This window comes from Pan troglodytes, chromosome 4 (assembly GCF_028858775.2).
Source record: "Pan troglodytes isolate AG18354 chromosome 4, NHGRI_mPanTro3-v2.0_pri, whole genome shotgun sequence".
Lineage (NCBI taxonomy): Eukaryota > Metazoa > Chordata > Mammalia > Primates > Hominidae > Pan > Pan troglodytes.
The window spans coordinates 136,283,628-136,306,091 of NC_072402.2; the positions used below are offsets into that span (position 1 = coordinate 136,283,628).

The 22,464-nt window shown below is 43.6% G+C and overlaps 1 protein-coding gene and 2 non-coding genes across 4 annotated transcripts; all 3 read right to left on the reverse strand.

The window, feature by feature from the left end:
- Window positions 1-349: 349 nt before the first annotated feature.
- Window positions 350-20,802, reverse strand: HSPA9 (heat shock protein family A (Hsp70) member 9). 2 transcript variants are annotated; one of them, XM_001171426.6, is made up of 17 exons: window positions 20,265-20,802; window positions 19,093-19,151; window positions 18,788-18,875; window positions 16,002-16,183; window positions 13,978-14,102; window positions 12,702-12,775; window positions 12,508-12,614; window positions 12,041-12,203; window positions 11,659-11,751; window positions 6,599-6,808; window positions 4,881-5,108; window positions 3,567-3,671; window positions 2,880-2,997; window positions 2,413-2,507; window positions 1,786-1,878; window positions 1,464-1,604; window positions 350-1,126 (listed from the first exon to the last, which is right to left on the reverse strand). In XM_001171426.6, exons 1-17 carry the CDS (start codon window positions 20,562-20,564, stop codon window positions 1,049-1,051), a joined length of 2,259 nt encoding a protein of 752 aa, XP_001171426.4. In that variant the 5' UTR covers window positions 20,565-20,802; the 3' UTR covers window positions 350-1,048. The 2 variants fall into 2 exon arrangements, with proteins under 2 accessions (XP_001171426.4, XP_063667609.1); XM_063811539.1 differs by having other exon boundaries at window positions 19,093-19,194; window positions 20,265-20,446.
- On the reverse strand, window positions 3,984-4,053 carry LOC112209336 (small nucleolar RNA SNORD63). The gene has a single exon (XR_002944077.1). It is a non-coding gene; the product is annotated as a small nucleolar RNA SNORD63 (small nucleolar RNA).
- On the reverse strand, window positions 6,063-6,130 carry LOC112209335 (small nucleolar RNA SNORD63). Its single transcript, XR_002944076.1, has one exon. It is a non-coding gene; the product is annotated as a small nucleolar RNA SNORD63 (small nucleolar RNA).
- Window positions 20,803-22,464: the final 1,662 nt, after the last annotated feature.

Consider the following 22,464-nt stretch of genomic DNA (forward strand, 5'->3'; position numbering starts at 1 on the left):
TAATGTAAGCCAATTCTGGTTATTTCTACTTGGAGCTGAAAGCAACCTGAAAATAGCCACCTTGGTTTTCATGTTAGAGATCTAAAAACTTTCATGTTAGAGATCTAGAAACTTTCAAGATTCTAAATGTACCAAAGGTCTAAGGGGAGAAAATAAAATCCTTCAAACAAGATTTGCACATGCTGATACTGCTCATTATTTCATTATAACAGCCCTTCCAAATCTTGAATTTGCATTTTTAACCAGTGTTAGCAAATCCTGTATTTCCCTCTTTGAGAAATATGGGAAGCATGAGCCATGACATATTCCTGAAGCTAAATCTCAGGGCATCACCCCCACAAACAAGAGATCAAGATGCTTTCTGTATTTATTTAAAAAAAAAAAAATTCCAGAATGGGTAAGAGAACAATCATCAAGGATGTAGGTGCCAGACACAGGGCAGAAGGTAGCTAGAAAAGTATGCCTTAGGGAAGTTAAAGGTCTAGCCTCATTCCTACCTTGTTTTAATAGCTGTACCTAATATAAATAGCTAAGTTTCCCATTGTTCTAGATTCCTCTGCCCCATCTACAAACATGGCACAGCCAGCTTGACTTGCAAGGCCTCAGTTGAAGGACCCCATGTACATACAGGCCAGTACAGCAGTACTAGGCTAACTAGAAGGATCTCATCCCCATATGTGGTCTCATTTCAAGTCTATGGATGACTACCTTCATTGCTGTGTGCGAGATGGTTTCACCCTTTGAAAATATGGTCACTTCAGCATAAAATAGTTAAATCTTCATGATCAATTCATCCTACCTCCTTTTACATGCAGCTGAAAAATGACAGGCTAGGGACATAGAATATTGTGAACTTTATACTGTTAGAATCACTGTCCATTAAATGATCACTAGCTAATGGTCACTAAATTTACAAATTAAGGAAATTATATATAGAATACTGCAAAAACACAGTAAAAAGACTGAAGTTCGCCCATTTCTGCTCAGGAAGTCTCTTCACTCCTAAGCTTCATATGTTGTCCTTCTGGCTTCAAAATTTCTGCTATTATTACTGTTTTTCCTCCTTTTGATCTTCCTTTTGTTCCCCAGTGCCAGAACTTCCAGAGCCTTCTCGCTCAGATGCCATCTGTTAAGAAAACATTTGAGAGCCACTCAGATTTAACGTTAGAGCTAACCATTTGCTCTTTGTTGCACTCCAAGATGAGGGACCCACATATGTCCTCATCATTCATTTCTATTCCACTCCCCCTCCCCACTTTCTACCCTACTGGTGGTTTCTGGATTCCTTCCCTTTGACACTAACTCCAATGCCAAAGTAGAGTCAAGACGGCAGGAGACTATCTCCCAACTCTAATCTCACTCTAAATTCCACAAATGGCTATGGAGGGAGCCACCAGTGACAGTCATCAAGAACAGTTCCATCCAGATCAAGTTAGAATCAAAATCCACTTCAGCCCTTGTACCTTTTTGTATGCCATTTCGAACAGCTTCAATGATGCCTGCTGAAGAGAGGATGCTGCCTGTCTAATATTTTCTCCTGTTTCGCTGTCTTTTCTAGCCAGGAGCTCCCTCATTTTGGAAATCTCTTCTTTCAGCTTGTTGCACTTAAAAAAAGAAAACAAAAGTCCTTACTTTTCCAGGTCTCCTGTACCATTACAAGTAGAAGTACTATTTAGAAATATTTTAAAATAATTAAACCCCTATCAAAACCCACAGAAAAATAAACTTCACTGGCATTGGTAAAAATGTGTTCAACCTCTTGAGTTACTTTAAAATAGAACTCACCTCATCAGCAGGTAATTGGTCCTTGAATTCTTCCATCTTGGTTTCTGTGTCGTGAATGATTCCTTCAGCCATATTAACTGCTTCAACTCGTTCCTTAGAGAAATTAGAAGTTTAAACGAAGACTTTCCAATCAACCAAAGTTTGCTGAATGTCTATACTCAGACAATAAGCTATGTGTTACATACAGTTACAGATAAAAATAGAGTAAGAGGGAGAAATCAGAGTGGCATGAAATAGTCTGGGATGGCTTTGAGAGAGATTTGGGCTAGATTTTGAACATCAGAATTGTGACAGGGAAAACAGAAGAAATAATAAAGGCACTGCAAACATAAGGTATAAACAACGGGGAAGGAAGAATAGATTATCTTAGGTTTTCTCTTACCCACAACCTATGACATGTCCAAACTCTCCCACTTTCTTGTTCAAGCGATTCTCCTGCCTGAGCCTCCCAAGTAGCTGGGACTGCAGGCGTGCACCACCACGCCCGGCTTCAAACGATCTGCCCACCTTGGCAGTGGGCTTACAGTGCTGGGATTACAGGAGTGAGACACTGCGCCCAGCCCCAAACTCCCACTGTCAAGACTGAGCTTTACTAAGATTAAAGTTCAGAAGACAAGAAGTAATCACCTTCTTTCGCCGGTCTTCTTCAGCATATTTCTCTGCATTTTTAACCATATTTTCAATATCATCTTTGCTTAATCCACCAGAAGACTGGATTACAACTGTAGTAAACAGAAAGCATTTCATTAATTCCCAGGTGAAGTTATATGCCTCTTCTTCCTCCATTGCATTAAGAGTACTCCTGCTCATAGCAGCCAATCTTGATACAAATTATGAAGAGGAGAAATACCCTATAGTCCTATAAAGCAAAATGAAACCAAGGACCCAATATATACACAAACACCAACTGGCCTGTTTGCCCATCAAAACTTCAGCAATCCACAGGCTCAGTGCCTGTTTGGGGGGAATAAACATTACACTTGTACAAGTAAATCTGATAACTGAGGGGCAAAGAGGACTCATCATCCTAAGAGGGTCTATTCCCAAGACCTCCCTCACCTCACTCTTAGGGTCTGATAAATAAGGTGACTTACTCTGCTGCTCACGTCCTGTGCCTTTATCTTTAGCAGAAACATGTACTATCCCATTGGCATCAATGTCAAATGTAACTTCAATCTGAGGAACTCCACGAGGGGCTGGTGGAATTCCAATCTAAAATAAATAATATCCAGAGTAAGGTCCTCTTACAGAGGGGTCCAGTGCTATTATTTCCAAATCTATATGGTTTTCTAGTAAACAAGTCACTTGGTTCCTGGGAGAAACAAGTGATTTAATGTACAAAACACAAAGTTTATAAGCAACAGTAGTAGTTTGCTGCCTGAAATCAACTGGTTTTATATCAGTGAAGTTTAGCTATAGCAAGTAACCATAATGGCTGTATGTACCTGTGGACACACTAAATGACAGATAGCAAATCTCCTCACTATTATTCACCTCACCAATAACCAATAAGCAATGCTGATCAGAAACCAGTAACAATATCAAATGTCTTTTAAATGAGTAATCAGGAGTTTATTTCTGAGGAAATTCCTAAGGCACAAGGAAAAAGCAAGGCTTTCAGGTAAAAACTGATGCCATGGGTATCTAGTTGCATCCCTTCTTCTCAAGACTACTCAGTATGTACGTGTATGCCAGCAGTTTATACTAATATTTTTATGGCTTAGAATATTATCTCACTTTACAGTGAAGGAGGCATAGTATTCAGGATTCACAATACCTACCAAAGTAAACTGTCCAAGGAGTTTGTTGTCTCCAGCCATCTCTCTTTCACCCTGACACACTTTAATTTCCACTTGCGTTTGACCATCAGCGGCAGTAGAGAATACCTAGGGAAGAAGAAACCCTCCTGGGTTGGCAATGTGATTAACCTACTCCATTTCTATAGAAAAAATGAAAGCCAAAGGTTCACATTCCAAGACTGGAAGACTCCTAATTTACGGTATGTTCAGAACAAAGGCTGATGTCTTTATAGGGAATAGAAGTAGGATTAGTACAGCAAATGGGCATACAATAGCAACTGTTTCAGCTAAGCAAATGCATTGTACAAAGACGCAGCATTAGGACAGAAGTCCTCAAAAGGAACTAAAATGTTGAAACATGCTCATCTGGGGAAACGGGATCAGAGAAAGAAGATGTATCATGCTCAGTCACAGGAAGTCACCACATACTTTTCTTCAGAGTGATGTGTTGACAAATACATCACGGCACAAATATACCAACAACCATAGTTTTATGGAAAAACATCACAAGATTGGGTAAGTCAGGAAATAATTTTTTTTTTTTTTTTTTTGAGACAAGGCCTCACTTCATACTGTCGCCCAGGCTGGAGTGCAGTGGCATGACCTCAGCTCATTGCAACCTCTGCCTCCCATGCTCAAGTGATCCACCCACCTCAGCCTCCTGAGTAGCTGGGACTACAGGTACACAGCACCATGCCCGGCTAATTTAACTTTTTGGAGAGAGGGAGTTTCACCATGTTACCCAGGCTGGTCTCAAACTCCTCAGCTCAAGTGATCCTCTCGCCACAGCCTCCCAAAGTGCTGGGATTACAGGCATAAGCCACGGTGCCCAGCCACAAATAATTCCTACTTCAAGAACAAGCCATGTCCAAGTAGCCCTGCTTGGTATCTCGGCACCCTCATACCACCCCCTTCATTCATCCATAAGATAAGAACACTCCCCTAAGTCTGGTCCAGACTATCCTTTTTACTGTCTTTGAGAACAGAAGACTACAGGGAATTCAGTCTCAAATGACTGAGATCCCTTTTAGCAAATTATGTTAATCCTGTGGAGGAGACTACTGATGTCCTTCTTATAATCATCACTACCAGCTAACATGTAAGAACTTTTCTGGTAACAAAAAAACAAAAAACAAAACACAGGATTCTCACCACCCACAGTTATCTGTTTAATATTCTAAACTGTAAAACAGAAAAAAATGAAGTTTTCTAGAAAAAACTCATGAAAGTGGCTGCAATTACATCCGTCATAGAACCTAAAACCCATGTGACAAGGTAGGAAGTGATGGCTCTTACCTGGCTCTTCTTGGTTGGAATAGTGGTATTCCTATTAATAAGTTTGGTAAAGACACCTCCTAGAGTTTCAATACCCAGAGACAGGGGAGTGACATCAAGGAGCAGCACATCCGTGACATCGCCGGCCAACACACCTCCCTGAATGGCAGCTCCAATGGCCACAGCCTCATCAGGATTGACAGCTTTACTTGGGGCTCTGCCAAAAAGATCCTGTACAGTCTGCTGAACCTGAACATCAAGGAAAAAGAAACTGTCAGCCCACACTTGGGAACTACCTGAGGAGAACAAAAGGGAGCATGTGTCCTACGCTCCCAGCCAGATCTCAAGACAGGCTAACTCAAATCTGAGAATGTTTATTCAAATAACCATTTCGTACTTGGGTTCCTGCTAATGATCTTCTAACACTCATACACTTTATATCTATAGAAGTATCTCCTTCATGACCCTTGTAAATCTGGGAAGGATTCTCCTAAGTTTTATTATCTGCTTTCCTACACAACACATTAAATCATTTGAAACAGAGGATGCAAGGCAAGGGGACTTAGAAGTCCACATTCTCTTGTATATTATCAACTAAAGACCAAATTATCATAGGCAGCTGTAGCAATAATTTGCATTGCTAACATGGGGCATGGTCTTCCCTTGTGTTTATTAGTGATAAAGTTCCATTTGAATAGCATCGGGGATACTTTTTCTTCTTCTTTTTTTTTTTTTTGAGACGGAGTCTCGCTGTGTGGCTCAGGCTGGAGTGCGGTGGCGCAATCTCCACTCACCGCAAGCTCCACCTCCTGCGTTCACGCCATTCTCCTACCTCAGCCTCCCAAGTAGCTGGGACTACAGGCGCCCACCAAATTTTTTATATTTTTAGTAGAGACAGGGTTTCACCGTGTTAGCCAGGATGGTCTCGATCTCTTGACCTCGTGATCCGCCCGCCTTGGCCTCCCAAAGTGCTGGGATTACAGGCGTAAGCCACTGTACCCGGCCTCGGGGATTTCTTAATATATGAGGCATCCACCTGGTCCAGGACCTTTTTTTTTCCAGGTTCATTTTTTTTTTTTTTTTGCATATTTCCTTAAGGCCATGTATTTCAATGGAAAAATTAAGAAAAAAAACAAGGTCACTATCTTAGGTCCAAGATAATCCTATTTAGGCTACCAAGAAGAACTGCATCTTCAACAGGTTTGTGCTCAGTCATTAGTTTTCCACACGTTCTTTCAGAATGATGTGTTGAATAAAATACATCATTGCACAAATCTTTGTCAAAGAGATGCACTAAGCTGCAAAGACACATGTACAAAGATGGTGGCCGGGGGCGGGGTATTACCAAGGTTTTATGTTCCTCTCTGACCTCAAACTTTGTTTCAATCCTAAAAATTCTATGACTGAGTTCGGGATCCTCCCTGCTACTGCCCCTAAAGAAATTCTGCCCCTCCTAATTTTTCATACATACATACATACATATATATATAAAAATTGGACTCATGTGATCTGCCCGCCTCAGCCTCCCAAAGTGTTGGGATTATAGGCGTGAACCACCATGCCCGGCCTATTCTTCAATTTTAACAAAACAAACAGAAAAGAATTCTTTAGTGAGGATATAATCTCATCTCCCTTTTAGGTCACCCCAGCAGAATGGGCCATATATTTGTGCCACCTGTCCCAAGAATACACTATGCACCAGCCCCCTCTCTCCATGACAGAATTCCATTGGTCCATACCTTGGGCATCCTAGTCATGCCACCCACAAGAATCACTTCTCCTATGTCACTCTTGCTGACTTCTGCATCTTGCATAGCTTTTTGGCATGGAGCGATAGTCCTTCTGATTAGATCAGTGACAATCCCTTCAAATTGAGCACGGGTCAACTTCATATTCAAATGCTTGGGTCCAGAAGAATCCATTGTAAGATAGGGCAAATTGATGTCAGTCTGCAAATGAAATGTTTAATTGCATGTCAGCGAGCAGGCCAAATGACGGTTACATTTATTATTTCAACTAAAATATGACCATGCCCTAGGACAGAAGACTTGCAAAACCACAGGGAGGGTGAGATCTAATTTAAATGAATAGTCACCAAGAATACTTTTTTTTGTTTTTGAGACAGAGTCTCATTCTATCGCCAGGCTGGAGTGCAGTGGCATGATCTTGGCTCACTGCAACCTCCGCTTCCCAGGTTCAAGTGATTCTCCTGCCTCAGCCTCCCAAGTAGCTGGGACTACAGGCATGTGCCACCATGCCCAGCTAATTTTTGTATTTTTAGTAGAGATGGGGTTTCAGCATGTTGGCCAGGATGGTCTCGATCTCTTGACCTCGTGATCCGCCTGCCTCAGCCTCCCAAAGTGCTGGGATTACAGGTGTGAGCCACCCCATCCGGCCAAGAATAGTTACTCTTTAAGATGCAATGTTTTGCCGGGCGCAGTGGCTCACGCCTGTAATCCCAGCACTTTGGGAGGGCGAGGCGGGTGGATCACGAGGTCAGGAGATCGAGACCATCCTGGCTAACATGGTGAAACCCCGTCTCTACTAAAAATACAAAAAAAATTAGCCAGGTGTGGTGGCACATGCCTGTAATCCCAGCTACTTGGGAGGCTGAGGCAGGAGAATCGCTTGAACCCGGGAGGTGGAGGTTGCGGTGAGCCGAGATTGTGCCACTGCACTCCAGCCTGGGCAACAAGAGTGAAACTCCATCTCAAAAAAACAAAAAAACAATGTTTTATCTCCCCAGAGATAAGCACTATAGAATGTTTTAATAAAGTTTATAGTTATTAACAAGAATGCAGCAGATAAGCAGGAAAAAAATCCCCATTCAGAAGATAAAGAACTATTCTGCCACTAAATATTCATTAGAACCACACTACTGTTTTTCCTTCACCAAGTTTTAAAAATATCCCATGTAGGTGAAGAGAAATGTCAAAGTTATGTTCTGAACCAAATAACATGCCATTAACCCTGGGCTCTGTAAGTTCCAGGACGTTTACAAGTGATACGAAAGCTACAGACATGCTCTCATTAATGTATGAGGACTGACTTGTATGGCCATCACATCCACGGAGAGCAGCTGACAGTCACACCATGTAACATCCAGTATTTAATAAATCCCAAATCCCAGTACAACATGGGATCTTACAGTGTGTAACTGAGAGTGAGTCCTTAACCATCTTTCTTCAGGAGAAGTATCCTAAACATTTGAATACTTAATAAATAGAGTTAACACACCATCTGTAGAATAGTAATACCTAAATATTATTGACAATTTCTTTTTTGCAAAATGTTGATTAACCAAATCAGAACACAGAATTATCTAAATCAATGCTATCCAGTAGAATTTTCTGTGACAATGAAAATGCTCCTTATGCTGCTCAATTCAGCAACCACTCACATGACTACTGAGCACTTGAAATAAGACTAGTGTAACTGAGAAATGTAATTTTAAATGTTATTTAATTTTAATTAATTCAAAACCCGTATTTGGCTATTATAGTAGCACGACTCTAAACACTAAAAGCTAATGGCAACCTGAAAATCTCCAGCACTAACTCTCAACCCTCTACAACCACTCCAACATCTATCACAATGTTCTTTCCTTACCCTCCTCTCTCAAACCCAACCACTTATGTCTTACTCTCACTCTCATCCAAGTCTTTTCTCAACACATGGTTACCAATAGCCCCCCCACACCCACTCAGGGTGCCTTCTGCCCTTCACAATTCTCCACTCTACTCCAGCCAAGGGCTTTTCACAAATCGACACATGACCATGTTACTATCCTCAACTCCTCTGGGGTTTGTATTCACTTATCTTGGGAGAGACACCAAATCCCAAATCTATAAAGCCTCTAGCCCAAGGGTATCCAATCTTTTGGCTTCCTTGGGCCACACATAAAATACATTAACGTTAACAATAGCTGATGAGCTTAAAACAAAAACAAAAAACAAAACCCTCAGTATTTTAAGAAAGTTTACAAATTTGTGTTGGGCCACATTCAAAGCCATTCTAGGCTGCAGGTTGGACAAGCCTGCTCTAGCCTCATTTTCCATGCCCACCAACAACCGACCCCAATCTTCACTCTGCCCTTTTGGCCACTCTGGCCCTTTCTCAGGTCTTCACCTGAGAGCCTTACTCTTAACCCATTACACATGCCCATTTATCTTTTTCTGATAAACTCATCTCTCAGATGCTATTCTTGTTATGCTGAACACCTCTCTCAGGTACCTTCTTAGATTATTTTTATTTTATTTTTCATTTTTATTTTTTGAGACAGAGTCTCATTCAGTCACCCAGACTGGACTGCAGTGGTGCCATCTGGGCTCACTGCAACCTCTGCCTCCTGGGTTCAAGCGATTCTCCTGCCTCAGCCTACTGAGTAGCTGGGATTACAGGCACCTGCAACCACACTTGGCTAATTTTTGTATTTTTAGTAGAGACACGGTTTCACCATGTTGGCGAGGCTGGTCTGGAACTCCTGACCTCAAGTGATTCACCTGCCTTGGCCTCCCAAAGTGCTGAGATTACAGATGTGAGCCACTGCGTGCGGCCCCTTCTTAGATTGCTTTTAAGAGACCTGCTCTTTCACCCAGGTTGGGGTGCAGTGGCATTCACAGCTCACTGCAGCCTCAAACACTTGGGCTCAGAAGATTCTTGTGCCTCAGTCTCCTGAGTAGCTGGGACTACAGGCACGCACCTATGGTGTAGTGCACCACGCCCAGCTAGTTTTGTAGAGACGGGGGTTCTCACTATTTTGCCCAGGCTGGTCCCCAATTCCTGAGCTCAAGTGATATTCCTGCCCTGGCCACCCAAAGTGCGGCCCCTTCTTAAATTGTAACTGCATTTTTACCATTTGTTACATTAATAGTAACTTACATTTAGAGTATTCACAATTTCCTATGTTTTCCTAAGCGTGTAATATTTATGAACTTGGTAATGCTCACAACTCTTAAGGGAAGAGTACCACTATTATCCTTGTTTTGTAGATAAGTAATAGTAACGTTAATTCATCCAAGATCACCAATTAATAAGCGATACAATGGGGACTTGAACCCCAGCAGAATGCTTGCAGAACCACCCTTAACCTTTACTTTGTATCACTTCTAGTTTAACGTTTACTAATCTGTTCTAATTAATGTCCATCTTTCCAAACCACAATATAATCTGCATGAGGGTAATAAACGCTAAGAATTTATTCTATAGATTTAAAATCACCTATGCAAAACTGAATGTGTAAGGATGCTCAATACATCTTGCTATAATAAACACTGGAAAACAATCAAAATGTCTATCAATAGGATGCAGCCACACTAATTAAAACCAACCAATCTCTTCCAACACCTCGCATCCCCTACCCCAAATGTCAAATCCCTGGGAAGAATTACAAACTTATCTTCTGGCAGTGCCAGGTATTTCAACCTCAACCCTAACCAACGTTGCAATGTTCTGCCACTCCATGATAGCAGGGGCAAAGTAACATCAGCAAGACCATGGATGCGTGTGTATAACTATGTCACTCCTCACAGCCACTTAAAAAAAAAAAATCCAGGTTTGAGGGGAAGGTTCATTAGCAGCAACCACAGTGACAACCATCATAAATACCTCTTCCCTTGTGGGTGATCAAAATAAAGGTGTCACCGCTCTGCTTTTCCTGCTGTCACCCAAGACACCGGAAATAGATCTGCTGCTTTCTATCTTCATGGGTCTCTAACACAGATCTAACATGGTTTATATAATTCTATTCTTGGTGGTGAAGTCAAGTTTCACCTCTCAGAACTGGAGCTAACCAAGCTGACAAAGAGGCTGTGTAAATCTGATGCTCACAGACGGAAACTTGCACAAGCTTCAGCTCTTTTTCTAGACTGGTGATTCAAATTATTGTCATTTTTTGACACAGGGTCTCATTTGTCACCCAGGCTGGAGTGAAATGGTGTGATCACGGCTCACTGCAGCCTCGACCTCCTGGGCTCAAACAATCCTCTTAGCCTCTGGAGTGGCTGGGACCACAGTTGTATAGACTATGACCAGCTAATTTTTCAAATTATTAAGTGAGAGACAATTAGCCGGGCTCAGTGGCTCATGCCCATTATCCCAGCACTTTGGGAGGCCGAGGCAGGTCAATCACCTGAGGTCAGGAGTCCAAGGACCAACCTGGCCAACATGGCAGAACCCTGTCTGTACTATAAATACAAAAATTAGCCAGGCATGGTGGTACACACCTGTAATCCCAGCTACTTGGGAGGTCGAGGCAGGAGAAATCACTTGAACCCAGGAGGCAGAGGTTGCGGTGAGCCAAGATCACGCCATTGCACTCTAGCCTGGGCAACAGGAGCAAAACTCCGTCTCAAAAAAAAAAAAAAAAAAAAAAAAAAAAAAAAAAAGACACTCAGAGACTCTCCAATTCACAAGGAGAGGTTATTTAATATTGTCAGTTAAGACAGCAGTTTTTCCAAGCTAGTAATTCTAGTTTTAAACACTGCCAGAGCTGGTTTTAAAATAAATGTCTTTAACTGAAAGGCAAACAAGTACACCCAGCACATCATTCACACATTATTTAGCTCCAGTATACGTAACTGATTTGGGTGGCTAAAAAAATTTCAGCTCATAAAGAAACTAAAGACCTTACTGTCCCTGTGCTCATGGCAAAGGTCTCTAGAAACCAGAAAACTGAAAAAACAAACAAACAAACAAAAAAAACTCAACTGACATTAGGCCAATTAGAAAATACTATTTATTTTAAATAAGCTCCGGCTGAAAATATCAATCAAGACTGCTCGAATTTTCCGTGTCTCACCTGCACAGATGAGGAGAGTTCACATTTAGCCTTTTCAGCAGCTTCCCGTACCCTCTGAAGTGCCATGTTGTCTTTAGTCAAATCAACCCCTGTCTATAAAGTGAAGACATTGAACACCAAACACCAGCATTAGTGAGGTGATAAATTTAAACTGCAGTAATAAGGTGGAACAACACAAAATGAAGTCATACCTTTATATATAAGCATGAATTACTTTTTATTACCCTTAATGTGTAGGGAAAAAAAATAATCTATTCTGAAAAGAGTATCTGTGTCTAGAATAAGGGGGTTGAACTGAACTCGTAAACAAAGCAAAGAGCAATCTGAACAAAGAATTTCTCAATATCCCAACGTCTACATATTAACCACATTGGTAACTCACCTCTCTCTTGAACTCCTTCACAATGTGCCGTAGCAAGGCCTGGTCAAAGTCTTCCCCACCTAAGAAGGTATCCCCATTTGTGGATTTCACCTCAAATACTCCTTTCTGAATTTCCAGGATAGAAATATCAAAAGTTCCACCACCTAAATCATATACAGCAATGCTGTAAATGATTTGTGAAAAAAAAAAAAGAAAAGAAATCCTTAAGAACAAAACTTATCACCAGGATATAAATTTCAATAACCAAATACAGATAATCTAAGCTACTTCCCTGAGATATGTACTAGTTAAATTACCATGGCCCAAAAGAAAACAAAAGAATGGTTTTGAAATGAAAAAACAAAGACAATACAGACTTAAAATCAGTAAAAGCACTATTTAGTTTAAGTAAAAGGCTCAATTACTAAGAAATTAAGTGACACTTTAGTTTCACACATCCAGGTGAGAAATTTACTGCACAAACTTACACTTTGTCTTCTGATTTGTCTAGACCATAGGCAAGAGCAGCAGCTGTGGGCTCATTAATCACCCGAAGCACATTCAGTCCAGATATCTGGCCAGCATCTTTAGTGGCCTAGAGAAAACAAAGAGAAAAACATTTTTATACCCTTCCATCCCAGGCACCTTACTTTTTGTGAATAAGAATGCTAATTGACCTCACCTGTCTCTGCGAGTCATTGAAATAAGCTGGGACTGTGATCACAGCATTTTTTGCTGTGTGCCCCAAGTAATTTTCTGGAAAAGAATGAAATTCAATCATGGAATTCTGTCAGAACAGAATTATTAATATAGCCCAACAACCTGTGTCATCCTTTTGGAGCCACAGACAACATTCTTCAGTCTTTTGGTAAGTGACCTAATATGTCCTTGCAGGAAAACACTCCAAGTAAATACACTGGTTAAAAACCCAAGATCAGGCCAGGCACGGTGGCTCACACCCGTAATCCCAGCACTTTGGGAGGCTGAGGCGGGCGGATCACCTAAGGTTGAGAGTTTTGAGACCAGCCTGACCAATATGGAGAAACCCCATCTCTACTAAAAATACAAAATTATTCAGGCATGGTGGCACATGCCTGTCATCTCAGCTACTCGGGAGGCTGAGGCGGGAGAATTGTTTGAACCCGGGAGGCGGAGGTTTCAGTGAGACAAGATCGCACCACTGCACTCTAGCTTGGGTGACAGAGCGAGACTCTTGTCTCAAAACAAACAAACAAACCCAAGATCGGCCGGCCAGGCACGGTGGCTCATGCCTGTAATCCCAGCACTCTGGGAGGCTGAGGCGGATGAATCACCTGATTTGTCGGGAGTTCGAGACCAGCCTGACCAACATGAAGAAACCCCATCTCTTTACTAAAAATACAAAAGTGGCTAGGCATGATGGCGCATGCCTGTAATCCCAGCTAAGTTGCGGGGCAGGGAGAGGGCAGGAGAATCGCTTGAACCCGGGAGGCGGAGGCTTCGGTGAGCCGAGATCGTGCCACTGCACTCCAGCCTGGGCAACAAGAGTGAAACTCTGTCTCAAAAAACAACAACAAAAAACCCCCAAAAAACAGAAACCCCTAAGATCACTCTTTCAACATTTTAGTGAAGGTTCACTAAACTACAATGACCTTTAGACTTACAACAGCCACTTCAAATAGGAAGTTCTAATTTATACCTAACAGGGACAAAAGCTTAATGTGTAGTCTTGTGGCTTTCAATATAGAACATTACCCCCTACTGGAAAAAAAGAAACAAGCCAGCCACCATTAGTGAAATTTGAAGATTAATTCAATCTGCAGGGAAAGCATGAAGTGTAACACAGTTTTGCCATTCCTAGGTTTTCTATACAAAAGGGACCACAGATTCATCTACAGGAGCTGGGGCACAGGGAGCTAGTGATCTCACAGGAATCATTGTTCTTAGAACTTTCCCAGATGTGAACTAAACCCACTCACCTGCAGTCTCTTTCATCTTCATCAACACAAATGCTCCAATCTGACTCGGAGAATACAATTTCCCATGAGCCTCAACCCAGGCATCACCATTGGAGGCACGGACAATTTTAAAGGGAACATTTTTACTGTAAGACACAAAAATTCTATTAGAGAAAACTACCTGAACAACTTACCATGACAAAATTACCACATACCATGAACATCCATCTTCCACCCCAAGAGACTCATTCATGGCCAACAAATGACAGTTTGTGAAATTCTTTAGAAAGCAATCACTAACGTGGTTTATGAGAATTACAAGGCAAAATGAAATAAATAAAAAGCAATCACTAACATATAAAAACATTATGATGAAACCTCAACATTCTTTATTTAGCGCCCCAGGCAGAAGATTTTTGCAGCCACTTTAGAATAATTTGATGAAACCGTTACTGTATGATCCAGCAATTCTACTCTCTAAGACAAATGGAAATATTTATGTCCACACAAAAACTTGTACACAAATGTTTATGGCAGCATTATTTCTAATAGCCAAAAAGCAGAAACAGCTCAAATGTCCATCACTTGACAAATGGATAAACAAAATGTGCTGTATGTCCATACGGTATAGTATTATTTGGCCATAAAAAGGAATGCAGTACTGACACATGCTACAACATGGATGAACCTTGAAAACATGCTAAGTGAAAGAAGCCAGTCATAGAGGTCCACGCAACTCCATGCATACAGAATTCATATTCTACTCAAGCTCAATAAAGCTGTTTAAATTTTTAAAAATATTTAATTTATATATATATAGACAGAGACACACACAGTCTTGCCTTGTTGGCCTAGATGGTCTTAAACTCAGCCTCAGACAGTCTTTCCCACCTCTGCCTCCTAAAGTGCTAGGATTACAGACATGAGCCACTGCTCTAGGCCTAAAACATTTTGTATACAACAGGAAACTCTACCTATGCTTCTAGTTTTTTTTTTTTTTGAAACAGGGTTTCACTGCTATTACTCAGACTGGAGTGCAATGGCATGATGTCGGCTCACTGGAACCTCCGCCCCTCAACGCTCAAGCCTCACTAGTAGCTGGGACTATAGGCGCGCACCACCGAGCTTGGCTCTTTTTTGTATTTTTTGCAGAGGTGGCTTTTCCCCAAGTTGTTCAGGCTGGTCTCGAACTCCTGAGCTCACCTCAGCCTCCCAAAGTGTTAGGATTACAGGTGTGAGTCACCCCACCGAGCCTCTAGTATGTCTATTTTAGAAAAAGGCAGGCTGGGCATGGTGGCTCACGCTTGTAATCCCAATACTTTGGGAGGCTGGGGTGGGAGGGTCAGTTGAGTCCAGGAGTTCAACACCAACTTGGGCAACATAGTGAGCCCCGTCTCTATTGGGAGGGGGGAAGAAAAAAGAAAAATCAAGTCTTTTTCTGTACTGGATCAACACATGATAGAACCTGCCATTTCTGCCTTATGTATTCAACACTGAACTATGTGGTTTAGGAATGCTTTGCAAATTTTCATGTATCATGTCAATACATAGCAAAGACCTAATCTGTAAAGACAAAAATGAATTTTTTTCTTTTGAGACAGTCTCAGCAGCCCAGGCTGGAGCGCAGTGGCAGTGATCTCGGCTCACCGCAACCACCGTCTCCCGGGTTCAAGTGATTCTCCCGTCTCAGCCTCCTGAGTAGCCGGGATTACAGGCACCCACCATCATGCACAGCTAATTTTTGTATTTTAGTAGAGACAGGGTTTCACCATGTTGGCCAGGCTGGTCTTGAACTCCTGACTCCAGGTGATCCACCCACCTCGGCCTCCCAAAGTGCTAGGATTACAGGTGTGAGCCACTGCACTGGCCAAAAATGAATTTTTTAAAGGGATTACCCTTTTGGCAGTGGTACAGATTTCCCCTAGGGACAATAAGTAAAATTACTAAAGTAAGGTGCTCCAGGGATCCTCATCAACATGCTGAGGCTCTTCTGTGTGGCCCTTGCAAATAACTGCTTTTTGCAAAAAACTTTTGCTGTTACTCACATGTCTTTCTGTACTTCAGGATCATCATATCGCCGGCCAATGAGACGCTTGGTAGCATAAAATGTATTGTTTGGGTTGGTGACAGCCTGTCGCTTGGCCGGCATTCCAACAAGTCGCTCACCATCTGCTGTAAAGGCCACAACTGAAGGGGTGGTTCTGGCACCTTCGGCATTCTCCAGCACCTAAACTCCCAAAATGTGATAGAGAGTAAGTTTGTAGTTATCACTGGTATGTTTTTTGAGATGGAGTCTCACTCTGTCGCTAAGGCTGGAGTACAATGGCACAATCTTGGCTCACTGCAACCTCCGCATCCTGGGTTCAAACGATTCTTCTGTCTCAGCCTCCCTAGTAGCTGGAACTATAGGCGTGCACCACCACACCCAGCTAATTTTTTGGCATTTTTTAGTAGAGATGGGGGTTTCACCATTTTGGCCAGGCTGGTCTCGAACTCCTGACCTCAGGTGATCTGCCCGCCTCAGCCTCCCGAAGTGTTGCGATACAGGCATGAGCCAATACGCCCAGCCTATTACTGGTATCTTTGCAGCAATCATTTAAGACACAAAAACAGCTCCCAAATTGCAAAACAAATGCACATCAACAATACTACCGGGCATGCTTTACTGCTGATAGTTAATGAACAGTAGATATTTAAGGTATCTTTAGCCCTTTACTTTCAAACTACTATATTTTTTTTTTTTTTGAGAGGGAGTCTCGCTCTTGTCACCCAGACTGGAGTGCAGTGGCACGATCTCGGCTCACTGCAAACTCCCTGTCCTGGGTTCAATTCTCCTACTTCAGCCTCCTGAGTAGCTGGGATTACAGGTGCCTGCCACCACGCCCAACTAATTTTGTGTGTGTGTGTGTGTGTATACTTTTAGTAGAGATGGAGTTTTGCCAAGTTGGCCAGGCTGGTCTCGAACTCCTGACCTCAGGCGATCCGCCCACCTTGGCCTCCCAAAATGCTGGGATTACAGGCGTGAGGCACCGCGCCTGGCTTTTTTTTTTTTTGAGACAGAGTCTCACTGTCACCTAGGCTGGAGTGCAGTGGCACTGTCACGGCTCACTGCAGCATTGACCTGCCAGCCTCAGCTGATCCTCCCACCTTAGCCTCCAGAGTAGCTGGGACTACAGGGGCACACCACTATGCCCGGCTAATTTTTTGTAGAGACAGTGTTTTGCTATGTTGCCTAGGGTGATCTTCAACTCCCACGCTCAAGTGGCCTCCCCAAGTGTTGGGATTACAGGCATGACCCACCAGGCCTGGCCCTGATTTACATTTTAAAAGCTGCTTTGGTTGCTTAAGACTCTTGTCAGGTGAACCTTTGTAGTGCTGACAATTGTATGTATCTAACTTCCCAGAAAAGGATTTAAATGTGGTATAGAGGTAGGACTACTAATTTACTATTAAGAGGGGTGGGAATGGCTTGCACTGTTTGGTTACTCTGGTAACCACCAAAGTGCTGCATTTTCTAAATTGAAACAAAGTTGGGTGTGCAGAGACAGACTAGAAGTGGAGCTTCATCTCTGAAGTAATGCATGTTGTTCATTGGAGCAGGCTATTTCTTTTGAAGCCTCCTTACTCTGTACATGCAACCTTTATTCCCACCGGGTTCTTAGCAAGATTTAGAGCACCTGGAATTCTTGACTCTTGCTTCTTCCATTCATGGCCTCTTTTGCTTTCATACTTCCTTTACCCCCAATCTCCTCTTCTGAAATAACCTGAACTGTCTATGGTCTTCTTATCCCACTTGTTTGGCACCAAGAGATTATTCCTTCTCTTGGCCCTAATTTGGGCTTCTTGGCATTTTTCCTATATGCCTGATATCTGTGGCCAACCCCCCAAAAAATTTAGAAGTAGATATAATTCTCCATGTGGAAGTAAAGATTCTTGTCCCAACATTGGGTATGAAAAACCTGATCTATAGTCTCTTCTTTTTTTTTTGAGACAAAGTCTCGCTCTGTCACCCAGGCTGGAGTACAGTGATGTGATCTTGGCTCACTGCAACCTCCACCTCCTGGGTTCAAGCGATTCTCCTGCCTCAGCCTCCCGAGTAGCGGGGACTACAGGTGTGTGCCACTACGCCCAGCTAATTTTTGTATTTTTAGTAGAGACAGGTTTCACCATGTTGGCCAGAATGGTCTTGATCTCTTGACCTTGTGATCCACCCGCCTTGGCCTCCCAAAGTGCTAGGATTTCAGGTGTGAGCCACCGTACCCGGCCAATTTTTTGCATTTTTAGTAGAGACGGGGTTTCACCATTTTGGCCGGGCTGGTCTTGAACTTGGGACCTCAGGTAATCCACCCTCCTTGGCCTCCCAAAGTGCTGGGACTGCAGGCGTGAGCCATTATGCCCGGTCAGCCCTGATCTATAGTTATGTTTTTGCTGTTTTAGTTGGAAGTACTTCCAGGCCAGGCTTAGTGGTTCACATCTGTAATCCCAGCACTTTGGAGGCCAACGTGGGCGGATCACTTGAGCTCAAGACCAGCCTGGCCAACACAGTGGAACTGTCTCTACTGAAAATACAAAAAATTAGCCAGGAATGGTGGTTCACGCCTGTAATCCCAGCTATGTGGCCAAGGCAGGAGAACTGTTTGAACCCAGGAGGCAGAGGTTGCAGTGAGCGGAGACCGTGCCACTGCACTCCACCATGGGCTATAGAGACTGTCTCCAAAAAAAAAAAAAAAAAAAAAAGCGCAAATCAGGTTCTCAAATTCCTTAACTAAGGAAAAGAGCACAGAATTCTGGACAGATTCTGGATAAGGTACTAGTTATCAATCATGCTCACCTTTGCTTGTTTACCTTCCATAACTGCCACGCAGGAGTTGGTAGTACCCAAATCAATACCAACAACTGCTCCCTTGATTGCTTCTGATCTGTAAGACATTTAGAACAGTGTCACAGCTATTGTTATCTTGATAGACCAAAGTCACTGGAAGATAATATTTAATTGGAAAATTAACAGTGGTATACTACATAATCTCTAAATAAATACAGATAAATAATTACAGAGAAGAATAATCACAAATGTAGAAAACACTGCTTTGAAGTTTAATATGTATTCCCTCTCAAAGGAAATGATATTATACTTACGCATAATCCCGCCTTGAAACAATTCTAAAAGCCTCATGACTAAGGCCATTCCAGCTATCCTAAAAAAGAAAAAACTGACTCAGTCACCAACCAGTGTGTATCCTGGGAGGAAAAAGAGAAAACTTGGGCTCACTTAATATATAAAAAACATTAAGCTACTAAAACAGTAAATATTAAAGTTTCCCAAATAAGTAAGATGAAAAAAGGTAAATAAAAGATGGCCTTAGAATCACATTACAGTAGGATTTCTCAACCGTGGCGCTGTTAATTTTGGGCCAAATTTTTGTGGTGGGGGCTGTTCTGTGCATTGTAGGATATACAGCAGCATCCCTGGCCTCGACACCCTAGAAACCAATAAGCACCCCAGTAAGTTAGTGACAACCTAAAATATCCACAGACATTGCCAGATGTCCCCTGGGGGAAAACACTTCCCCTTACCTTGCCGTGCAATTAGTTTAAAAGAACTAGAGTTACTAAGGGTCTTTGAAAGAAAAAAGAAAAGTAGTGGCGTTTCACTAGGATAAAAGACCTTTATTACAACTTAACCTCAGGCTCCTTCCAAGCCTTCCTTAATGCCCACATACAATTCCTGTTCTCCAAAGCATTTGTTTTTTATTTTACAAAACAAGTAACCACTCCATAGCCTTTTCTCCGCCCCACGATCTGCTTTTCTTCCTGAAGTAACAAACGAGTACAATCTTACACCACAGATTTTGAGAAAATGTTGCTAAGCACGAAAACTGGAGTTCCGACTCAAAGCTTTCTTATTTTATTTCACCGTATCAACGGGATCCTTACACACTCTGTATTCTGTAGAGGAGCCAAAAATAAAACTGAAAATAGTGGCTTTCCCAATAGACTGCATCCCTCACCCCCAAGGCCAAACCTTTCCATTCAGCCACAGAACAGGCCATCAGGACCACTACCTGGTAATTTTAAAATGACACTCTAGATCGCGAGGGGTGTGACTCAGCAGGGCCCAAGCCGGAGGCAAAACCTTGGGCAAAATCTTGAGCCGGCAGCGCTAACTATGGAAGGCCCGTTACCTTCCTTCCCGCCTGACCTATCCTGGAGAATTCAAACCCTAAAGGGCGCGCGGCCTGCCGCAGCGAGGCCCGAGGCCCAAGGCCCGAGGCCGTGACCCCATTCGGGAAGGTCCCACAGTTCCTCACCTGGTGGCGGGCGGCCGTAGGGCCCCGGGAGGCTGCGGCGCCCACGAGACGGGCTGCTGCAGCTCGGCTGGCACTTATCATGGCGGATAAATGGAAGAGTACGAGGCAGCAAACAACCGCTCCGACGGCTAAGGGCTGCGCGATGCGGTGGCGGCAGCGCTTCTGGAAACCTCCAACCACGTGGGGTGAGGGGCGGGGGTTGGTCACTGCGGCCCAGAGGCCCGCTCTTGCGCTGAGGCGCCGCCCGCGCCGCCTGACCAGAGGATACTCGACTGCCGCTCCCGGAGCCAGGGCGTACATGTAATATGCTCCGCAGCATGACGGTTGGAGAAAGCCTGCCCTTCTGTCCCGGCTGCGGCGGCTCTGAGCTCAGAAAGAGTCCAGGGAAGGAAGAGGGGTATGAAGGCGGTATCTCGGACAGCCCCGGTCCTCGGCGACAGGAAAGACTCAAGGTCACACGGGATAAATTGCGAACCGATTACAGTCTTCTTGCGTCAGTTGCGCGGGAGGAGGAGCCTGTTGCGCCTGCGCAACAGACATCCAGCTAAGAACCTAGAGCGCATGTGCGCAAGGAGTGGCACAAAACATGGGTGGAGACTAACTACAGCGCTCATTGGGTGCCCGAGTGCACGCCAGCGTTCCCTGGGGCGAGCCCGGGCGCGTGCACACCCCCCGGGCGTGGACGTGTTCCCAGCTCCCGCTCCTGGAGGACGGCGCCATCTTGTCTTGTGGCTTTGTGAAGTGAGGACGTCAGTACTTTTGTTGTTTGGTCCCGCCCGTTGTTCACAACTTGAAAGACACTTGGATATGCAGACGTTAAACAATTTCGTGTTGCGTTTTATCACAGGGGTCTTGGGTTTCCAACTACAAAGCGTTTGATTCACACAGAACATTAGGCCAATTAGCCTGCACAAAGGGAAAAAAAAATAGCTGAGCTTGGCCGGGCGCTCACGCCTGTAATCCCAGCACTTTTGGGAGGCCGAAGCGAGCGGATCGCGAGGTTAGGAGATCGAGACCATCCTGGCTAACACGGTGAAACCCCGTCTCTACTGAAAATACGAAAAAGTAGCCGGGCGTGGTGGCAGGCGCTTGTAGTCCCAGCTACTCGGGAGGCTGAGGCAGGAGAACGGCGTGAACCCGGGAGGCGGAGCTTGCAGTGGGCCGAGATCGCGCCACTGCACTCCAGCCTGGGCGACAGAGCGAGACTCCGTCTCAAGAAAAAAAAGAAAAATAGCTGAGCTTCAGGCTCTTCCTCTCCCCACTGTGCTGGGCCTGACTTGAGACTCCTCTGGCCCTTTTTAAACCTTGTGCTGGTGGCAGGATGTCAACTACTTCACTACCCTGTGACCAGTTTTTAGGTTTTTTTTTTTTTTTTTTGAGGCAGTCTTTGTCACCAGGCTTGAGTGCAGTGGCGCCATCTCGGCTCATTGCAACCTCTGACTCCCTAGTTCAAGCGATTCTCCTGCCTCAGCCTCCCAAGTAGATGGGATTACAGGCGCGCGCCACCACGCCCAGCTAATTTTTATATTTTTGGTAGACACCGGGTTTCACCATGTTGGCCAGGATGGTCTCGATCTCCTGACCTCGTGATCTGCCTGCCTCGGCCTCCCAAAGTGCTGGGATTACAGGCGTGAGCCACCGCGCCCAGCCCAGTTTTAGATTTTTAAGAAGAGGAATTAATTGATTCAACAGATATGTTTTGGCATGCCTACCGTGTGTCAGTCACTCTCCTAGGTGGTAGGAATACAGCGAAAGCGAAACACGAATGAATGGCTGATGACAGATTGAACTTGATTTTGGAGATGAAGCAATTTGTCCTGGAAGCCCGCTTTCAAAAAAAGAGAAATGTTTCAGACCCCCTATCTCTTCAGGAAGATCAGTATTATTAAGTAGTCACCCCTGGGTGAGGAACTGTGAAGGAAATGTTGGGGAAAGTTGGGGAGGGAAAGAAGCTAACTGAAGGGTTTACATTCTGAGGAGGATGGCAGTGGGAGTAAGAAAATAAACAAAAGTCTAACGTAACATGGGTTATAGATTATATAGATTCTAAAAGTTTTTAAAAAGCCTCCCACACACTCTTAACTGTCAGCTATTATTATATTATCCTCACTAGTTACTTAACACTTCATTTCTCTTGTTTTTTAGTTCTCTCAGAAGGCAGGGGTGGCCAGGCGGTGGCTCACGCCTGTAATCCCAGCAC

What these genes read in the sequence shown, in the direction of transcription:
- HSPA9 (XM_001171426.6), bottom strand. Translation starts at nt 20,564, where the DNA reads ATGTACGCCCTGGCTCCGGGAGCGGCAGTCGAGTATCCTCTGGTCAGG. An exon ending in AACTCTCCTCATCTGTGCAG is followed by an intron (nt 6,809 to 11,658) that starts GTGAGACACGGA and finishes TTTCATTTGCAG; the next exon opens with ACTGACATCAATTTGCCCTA. An exon ending in TCCTTGGACAGTTTACTTTG is followed by an intron (nt 2,998 to 3,566) that starts GTAGGTATTGTG and finishes TATTTATTTTAG; the next exon opens with ATTGGAATTCCACCAGCCCC.